Source organism: Marmota monax, unplaced genomic scaffold (genome assembly GCF_021218885.2).
Source record: "Marmota monax isolate L192 unplaced genomic scaffold, Marmota_monax_Labrador192_F-V1.1 WCK01_AAM20220418_F8-fsc00012, whole genome shotgun sequence".
Taxonomy (NCBI): Eukaryota; Metazoa; Chordata; class Mammalia; order Rodentia; family Sciuridae; genus Marmota; species Marmota monax.
Window position 1 is genome coordinate 22,476,042 of NW_026695227.1, and position 8,308 is coordinate 22,484,349.

The window sequence follows — 8,308 nt, forward strand, 5'->3', positions numbered from 1 at the left end:
ATCCCATTCCTCCGGTTTCAGCCCAGGCCTCCGGGTAGGAACTAAGCCAATAGTCCATGTCTTTCATAGGTACCGAGGGCTTGTCAAAAAGTTTATATTCGTCTTCCAATTTGAAAGTCAATATATGTAATGGAGTCTGGTTTGGCCCCGTGATGGAGACGCCCCCATCTTTAAAATAAATTTGGGCTCTCAATTTAGCCAATAAGTCTCTTCCCAACAGTGGATACGGACAGTCAGGCACGTGTAGGAACGAATGAGAAACCTTACCTGTGGCAAGGTGTACTTCTCTCGTGGTGGTCCACCGGTAGGGTTTACTCCCAGTGGCACCTTGGACCCACGTCGTTTTGTGGCTCATGGGTCCTGGTGTCTGTGTCAGCACTGAGTGTTGGGCTCCGGTATCCACTAGGAAGGTCACAGGTTGCTCCCCTACTTGTAGAGTTACCCGGGGCTCAGGGGGGAGCTCCTGGCCCTGACTCCTCTAATCCTCATCTAATGTTAGCAGTCGGGGAGCCCGGTTGGTATCTCTCCTGGGGTTGGGGGGTCTCTTTGGGCAGTCTTTTACCCAGTGTCCTTTTTCCTTGCAGTAGGCACATTGATCTCGGTCTACACGGGGTCTGCTTTGCTCCCTGTCCCTGTTTACTTTGTTTCCCTGATGTCCTGCCTGAACTACGGTGGCCAATATTTTACTTAGTTCCCTGTTACGCCTTTGTTCTCTTTCCCTTTCTTTTTTGTCTGATTCCTCTCTAAGCTTAAGTTCTCGTTCTTCCTGCATCTTTCTGATCCTGTCCTCTCGTTCTTCTGGAGTTTCTCTTTTGTTATATATCTTTTCGGCTTCCTTCAGTAAGTCTGCCAGAGAAAAATCTTGCAAGTTATCTAGTCTCTGCAATTTAGACCTGATATCTGGGGCGGACTGCCAAATGAAAGCCATAGATACATTTCCTTTTTGGTCCTCGCTATCAGGATCAAAAGGAGTAAACCTCCGATATGCCTCTTTTAATCTTTCTAGAAATGCTGTCGGGGTTTCTGTTGCCCCTTGGGTAGTCTGTCTTACCTGAGCCAAATTAGTGGGTCGTCGCCCTGCTGCATGGAGACCCGCTATGAGTAACTGGCGATAGAGACGTAGGTGGTCCCTACCTGCTTCAGTCGCATGGTCCCAGTTTGGCCGGGTTAAAGGAAAAGCTTCATTAATCAAATTTGGGAGTTGGGTGGGACGCCCATCGTCCCCTGGCACATTTTTGCGAGCTTCCAAAAGAACTTTTTGTTTCTCCTCTGAAGTGAGGAGAATTTGCAGGAGCTGCTGGCAGTCATCCCATGTTGGCTGATGAGTTACTAGGATAGACTCAATCAAAGAGGTTAGAGCTATAGGGTCTTTAGAAAAGGAAGGGTTATGGGTTTTCCAGTTATAGAGGTCAGAGGCAGAAAAAGGCCAATACTGATATTGGCCATTGGGGCCTCCCGTCTGTCGCAGGGGGAGAACTCTGGAGGTGTCTCCTGAGGCGGTGTGATCCCGGCGTCCCCGGAGCCGTCCCACCATGGGAGATGGATCCGGGGGAGCATTGGTGACTGGGCCTTCTTGGTTCTCGTCCTCGGAGGATGCTTGATCAGGTTCAGGGGCTTGTAAGGGCTGGGGCTGATAGGGAGGAGGCTCATCAGTCAGCAAGTCAATTAGAGTTGAGTCCTCCGGCGGTAGAACCTTCTTTGGTGTTGTCCCTGTTTTAACTGAGGTCTCAGATTTGTTAAGAACAGGGTAAAGATGAGAGGTTTGGGGAGGGGGAAGTGGAATGAGGGGAGCAGAGGGTTCAAGGGGAGGACGGAGAGGGGGTTTGGGTGGAGAGAAAGGAGCAACCCAAGGGGGGGGGTTGGAGGCTAAGTCCTCCCAGGTAACAATGTAGGGTATCTGGTCAGGGTGTCCATGAGGACCATGGGTGAAGATTCGGGTTTTCACCTGGAAAATAAGATCAGTATTAAAAGTCCCTTCTGCTGGCCAGCTGGTGTTGAATGTTGGCCATTCTGAAGTACAGAGAGTTTTCCATTTTTTCTTTTTGACTGCCACGGACAGGTTGTCTGCCCGATCTTGAACGTCTTGCCAATGATCTAGAGTTAGGCTCAAAGGGGTTGTTAGTGATTGTCCCATGTTACTTTCAGAGAGGAAATAGAGAGACAGACACAATGACACAAAAACGAAACCAAACAGTGAGATCGCTGCACGGCTTCGGTGGAAACCGAACAAATCAGATGGCCTGGGAGAAGTTTGTACTTCTTTGTCGCCTACAAAAATGGTGTAACCCTCGGAAACACCGGGGGCCCCAAAGAAATGGACCCTTCTGATCCCTGGGACGTCTCCCAGGGTGGCAGGGGAGAAGTCCGAGTTCGTCAACTCCTTCTCAAGCTGCCTCAGAATACTAAATGACAGAACTGCCTCAGAATACTCAGAATACTAAATGACTATGCCTAGGATCATATAGTCTTACAGACGCTGCGTGGAACAAAGAACAGATAACCAACAGGACAACAAGACAGTCAGTTTGAGCTGGCCAGCTTACCTCCCAGTGATGTCGGGTGTCCTCCGGATAGGGACCGGGATCGGAACCGGAACCGGGATCTTGGATCTCGGTGGGACCTCCACAATGAAATATCCACAGATCCCAAACCCGGAATGAACCACACGAGACACTGGCTGCAAAAAGCAGGAGGCGTTTATTCTCACACAGGCGCCTGCGGGTGCACAGCAAAACCTCAGCCGGAGCTTCGATGAGCTGGCACACCGGGCTTTGGGGTATAGATCTTTTATAGGGAACAGGTGGGTTAGGTCTTAGCTTAGCACAGCAACAGCCTTCCTATTGGTCCCTCTGAATTCAGCAGTTGAGTCACCTAGGGAGGTAAACTTGTTTTTCAACTTTTTGTTCTCGGAAAAACCATAAAATTGCATTCTGTCCTTTCAGTTCCTGTTTTTAAACCTAGTTCTCAAGTTTAACCGGTAGGACTGTCTAAAAGGAACATCTTGTGATAGGGGGCCCGTTAGGGTTATCTACATGGAACATCTTGTGGTAACATTGTGCAACACCTGAGGTGCTACATGCTGCTGGAGGGGTTTTGACATGGGGGTTGGGTGAGGAAGTGTCTTGCAGCTTTGAGGCCTAGGGGTTTGGTCACCTAATGCTGGGCCTGGGTCTTGAGGTCCTACACTACTGCCTTAAATCCCCCATATTTTTCTTTTGATACTGGGGATTGAACTCAGGGACCCTCAACCACTGATCCACATCCCCATCCCTTTTTGTATTTTATTTAGACAGGGTCTCGCCAAATTGCTTAGGGCCTCATTGTTGCTTAGGCTGCCTTTGAACTGGCAATCCTCCTGTCTCAGCCTCCTGAGCTGCTGGGATTACAGGTGTGCTCCACTGTGCCCAGGCCCCACCTTTTTCTTCTTTTTAACTTGGTTTGTACTATTTTCTTTTTCTTTTGTTCAATTTTTCTCTCCTCCCCATTTCTCTCCTTATATAATGTAATAGTGATTTTACTATCTTTATAACTAAATTCTCAAAGTATTCCAGAATATTGCTATAATTTTATACCTAGATTAGAGAAACTTGGGAGAACATTATCAACACGTTTTTGTTTTTTTCTAAGGTTGATTACTATGCGGCTTTGCTCTCCAGTGATGGTAATAAGCAAGGCTTAATGTCTTTTCTCAGAGTGGTGCTGATACTGGGAAGAGCAGAAGATACATTGAGTGAAAGTGGCAATATCCAGATATTCACCCAGCCCAGGGATTTTATTTATGTATTCATTTACTTATTTATTGGTGTCAATGGCCCTTTATTTTTATTTATTTGTATGTGGTGCTGAGAATCAAACCCAGTGCCTCTCACATGATAGGCAAGTGCTCTACCACTGAGCCACAACTCCAGCCCCAGCCCAGGGCTCTTAAGAGCAATAAATTTACTAAATAGTTCCTTGAATGAAGAAGCAATAATCAACGCAGCAGATTGGTAATACAAGAAATATAAAAAAAAGCAAAGGAAAAAAAATCACATCGAAGAGCTCACAACACTTCAGCAAATTATTCCATTGATATGACAGTGGAGAAAATGTTAAAGAATTTGGAAATCTCATAATTAAAATGTTCAGTGAGCTAAAAAACAGATTTAAGGAATGAACTTAGAATGCAGGAAGTAAAATATCACTTCAATACAAAGAAATTCTGAAAAAGAATCAAATGGAAATTCTAGAAATGAAAAACCTCAATAAATCAAATTAAAATTTAATGGAAAACATCTCCAATAGATTAGACCACTTTGAAGACAAATTCTCAGACCTTGAAGGAAAACATATAATCTTGAGAATAAAGTTAATAATTAAGAGAAAGAATATTCAAGAAATGTGGCATAACATTAAGAGACCAAATATCAGAATCCTTGTCAGAGAAAACTCAAATACAAACTTAAGGAAGATACAACTTTTTAAATGAAATATCAGACAAATTTCTAAATCTTAGGAATGAGATAGAAACCCAAATATAAGAGGCATATGAAACCCCAAAGAGGCAAGATCAAGTAAGATTCTAAAACACATGGTAATGAAAATGCCTAATATACAAAATAAGAATAGAATTTTAAAAGCCACAAGAGAACAATTACAGCTCACATTTACATGTCAGTAAATTTGTATTTCAACTGATTCCTTAACCCAGACCCTAAAAACCAGGGGGGCATTGAATAATATATTCCAATCCCTGAAAGAAAGTGAATGCCAACCAAGATTACCATATCCAGAAAACTATCACTTGAAAATGAAGAGAAAATAAGATCCTTCCATGATATATAGGAACAAAAAGAATTCATAACCACAAAACTGCACTACAAAGCATACTCAATGAAATATTTCATGCAAAAGAAATGAAAAATAAAAATGATAACTGTCACATAGAGGAATTGCACTAGAAGACCAGTTAAAGAAGAATCAAGTCTGAATTAAGCATTTTCAAATCAATCAAAACAGCAGGAAATAAAAATCATTTTTCTATAATAACATTTAATGTCAATGGTCTAAACTCTCCAATCAAACATAGATTGGCAGATTGGATTAAAAAACAATATCCAACCATATGTTGTTTATAAGAGACTCATCTTACAGGAAAGAAAACCACAGATTGAAGGTGAAAGAATCAGAAAAGATGTGCCTTTCAAATAAAAACTGAAAGCAAGCAGAGGTTGCTACTAATATCTGATAAAGTAGAATTCAAGTCAAAATTAATCTGAGGAGACAAAGTCACTTTATACAGGTTAAGGGAATCATCCAACAAGAAGTTATAATGATTGTAAATATTATGCCCTAAACAATGGTGCATCCATGTACCTAAACAAACCCTTCAATATGAAAAAAATAGACCACAATACAATAACACTGGGCGATTTCAACACGCCTGTCTCACCAATTAGATAGGGTATCAAGACATAACCTAAGACTCTTCAGAACTAAACAGTATTATTAATCAAATGGACCTAACAGACGTTGATAGATTATTTCATCTACCAAAAACCAAATTCACTTTCTTCTCAGTGGTACATGGAACTTTTTCTATACTAGATCATAATTTTGGGCAGACAGCAAATCTTAGCAAATACCAAAAAATACAGATAATTCCTTGTATCTTATCATATTTCAATGGAATGAAAATAGAAATTAACAACTAAAAAAATTTTAACACCTAAATATTAGATAATAAACTTAACAAAAAATGTATCACAAAAAATCAGGGGAGAAATAAAATAAAATTTTAGACACAAATTAAAATAGATTTACAGCATATCAAAATCTCTGGAACACATGAAGGTAGTTTTAAGAGGAAAGTTTATACTATGAAGTTCCTACCTGAAAAAAGGAAAGATACAAAATAAATAATTTAACATTGCACCTCAAGGCCCTAGAAAAAGAATAAACTAATTCCCAAATCAGCAAAATACAGGAAATAAATAAGATCAGAGCTAAAATTAATAAAATTTTGAATAAAAAATACAAAGAATAGCGAAATTGAGTTGGTTCTTTGAATAGATAGACAAGATTGATTAGCTCTTAAAGTAACCAAAAAAGAGAAGACCCAAATCAACAAAAGAGATGAAAAAGGAGATACCACCAGACCCTTCTGAAATCCAGAGGATCATTAGAAACTTTTCAAAAATTTACATTTCAATAAGCTACAAAACCCTCAAGACATCAAGAAATTTCTAGACACATACAACCTACCCAAATTGAACTATAAGGTTATAGAAAACTTAAGCAGAAAAATATCAAGCAATAAAATTGAAGCAGCAATTAAAAGTCTTCCAACAAAGAAATTTCCAGGACCAAATGGATTCTCAGCCCAGTTTTACCAGTCCTTTAAGGAACTAGTGGCAATCCTCCTCAAATTATTCCATGAACTAGAAAAGTTGGGAACGTTGTCTAATTCATTCCACGAAGCCAGTATCACCCTGATACTAAAATCAGACAAAAACACATCAAGGAAAGAAAACTTCAGACCAATATTCCTAATGAGCATAGATGCAAAGACCCTAAATAAAATATTGGCAAACCACATTCAAAAACATGAAAAAGGTAGTACACATATGTGCAAGGTTCGTTCAAGATATGAAAATCAATAAATGTACTTCACCATATAAATGAAGTATAAGAATCATAATTACCTTTTTTTTCTTTGAAATTTTTAAAATTTGTTATAATTAGTTATACATGACAGTAGAATGCATTTTGACACATATACATAAATGGAGCATAACTTTGCATTCTTCTGGTTGTAATTAAGTAGATTTAACTGTCATGCAATCATATATATACATAGGGTAATAATGTCCAATTCATTCTAGTATCCTTCCTAGACCCATTTCCCCTCACCTTCCTTCACTCCCCTCTGCCTAATGCAAAGTACCTCTATTTTTCCCTAGCTCTGCCTTATTGTGAATTAGCATCTGCATATAACAAAAAATATTCGGCCTTTGGTTTTTTGTGATTGGCTTATTTGGCTTAGCATGATATTCTCCAGTTCCATCCATTTACCAGCAAATGTCATAATTTTATTCTTCTTTAAGGCTCAGTAATAATTCATTGTGTATATATACCACATTTTCTTTATCCATTCATCTGTTGAAGGGCATCTAGGTTGGCTCCATAGTTTGGCTACTGTGAATTGAGCTTCTATAAATATTGATGTGACTGCATCACTGTAATATGCTGATTTTAAGTCCTTTGGGTATAAACCAAGGTGTGGGATAGCTGGGTCAAATGGTGGTTCCATTCCAAGTTTTCTGAGGAATCTCCATATTACTTTCTATAGTGGCTGCAACAATTTGCAGTCCCATCAGCAATGTATGAGTGTACCTTTTTCCCCATATATTTACCAACATTTATTGTTGCTTTTATTCTTCATAATTGCCATTCTGACTGGGGTGAGATGAAGTCTTAGAGTTTTGATTTGCATTTTTCTAATTGTTAGAGATGTTGAAAATTTTTACACACATTTGTTGATCGATTGTATTTCTTCTTCTGTGAAGTGTCTGTTTAGTGTTTTAGCCCATTTACTGATTGGGTTAGTGTGTATTTTTGGTGCTCAGTTTTTTGAGTTCTTTATATATTCCAATGATTGATGCTCTATCTAAGTGCATATGGTAAAGATCTCCCATTCTGTAGGCTCTCTCTTCACATTCTTGATGTTTCACTTGCTGAGAAAAAGTTTTCTAGTTCGAACCCATCCCACTTATTGAGACTTGATTTCGTTTCTTTCACTTTAGAAAATCATATGAAAAAAAATGAAATTATACCTCTCTTGCCCTGCACAAAAGTCACCTCAAAGTGGATCAAAGACTTAGTCATTAGAACAGAGACCCTACAATTAATAGAAGAAAATGTAGGCCCAACTTTTCACCATGTTGGCTTAGGAACTGACTTTCTTAACAAGACTCCCAAAATGCAATAAATAAAAGCATGATTATCTTAATAAATGCAGAAAAAAGCATTTGGTGAAGCCCAGAACTCATTCATGTTTTAATAACTAGGAAACCTAGGGATAAAGGGAAATTTCCTTAATATTCTCAAGGCTATACCTGACAAACCCAAGGCTAATATCATACTAAACAGAGCAAAAATGAAAGCATTTCCTGTTAAAGGAACAAGTCAAGGGTGTACACTCTCATCTATTCTATTCAGCATAGTCCTGCAACTCTAGCCAAAGCAATAAGAAAAAGAAATTAAGGAATACAAATAGGAAAAGAAAAAGTCAAATTATCTGTTTGCTGAGGACATGATTCTATATTTA

At 39.4% G+C, this 8,308-nt stretch overlaps 1 protein-coding gene across 1 annotated transcript; it reads right to left on the reverse strand.

Moving 5' to 3' along the window:
• Window positions 1-447: 447 nt before the first annotated feature.
• Window positions 448-2,687, reverse strand: LOC124087410 (uncharacterized). Its single transcript, XM_046436293.2, has one exon. It carries the CDS (start codon window positions 2,132-2,134, stop codon window positions 479-481), a length of 1,656 nt encoding a protein of 551 aa, XP_046292249.2. The 5' UTR covers window positions 2,135-2,687; the 3' UTR covers window positions 448-478.
• Window positions 2,688-8,308: the final 5,621 nt, after the last annotated feature.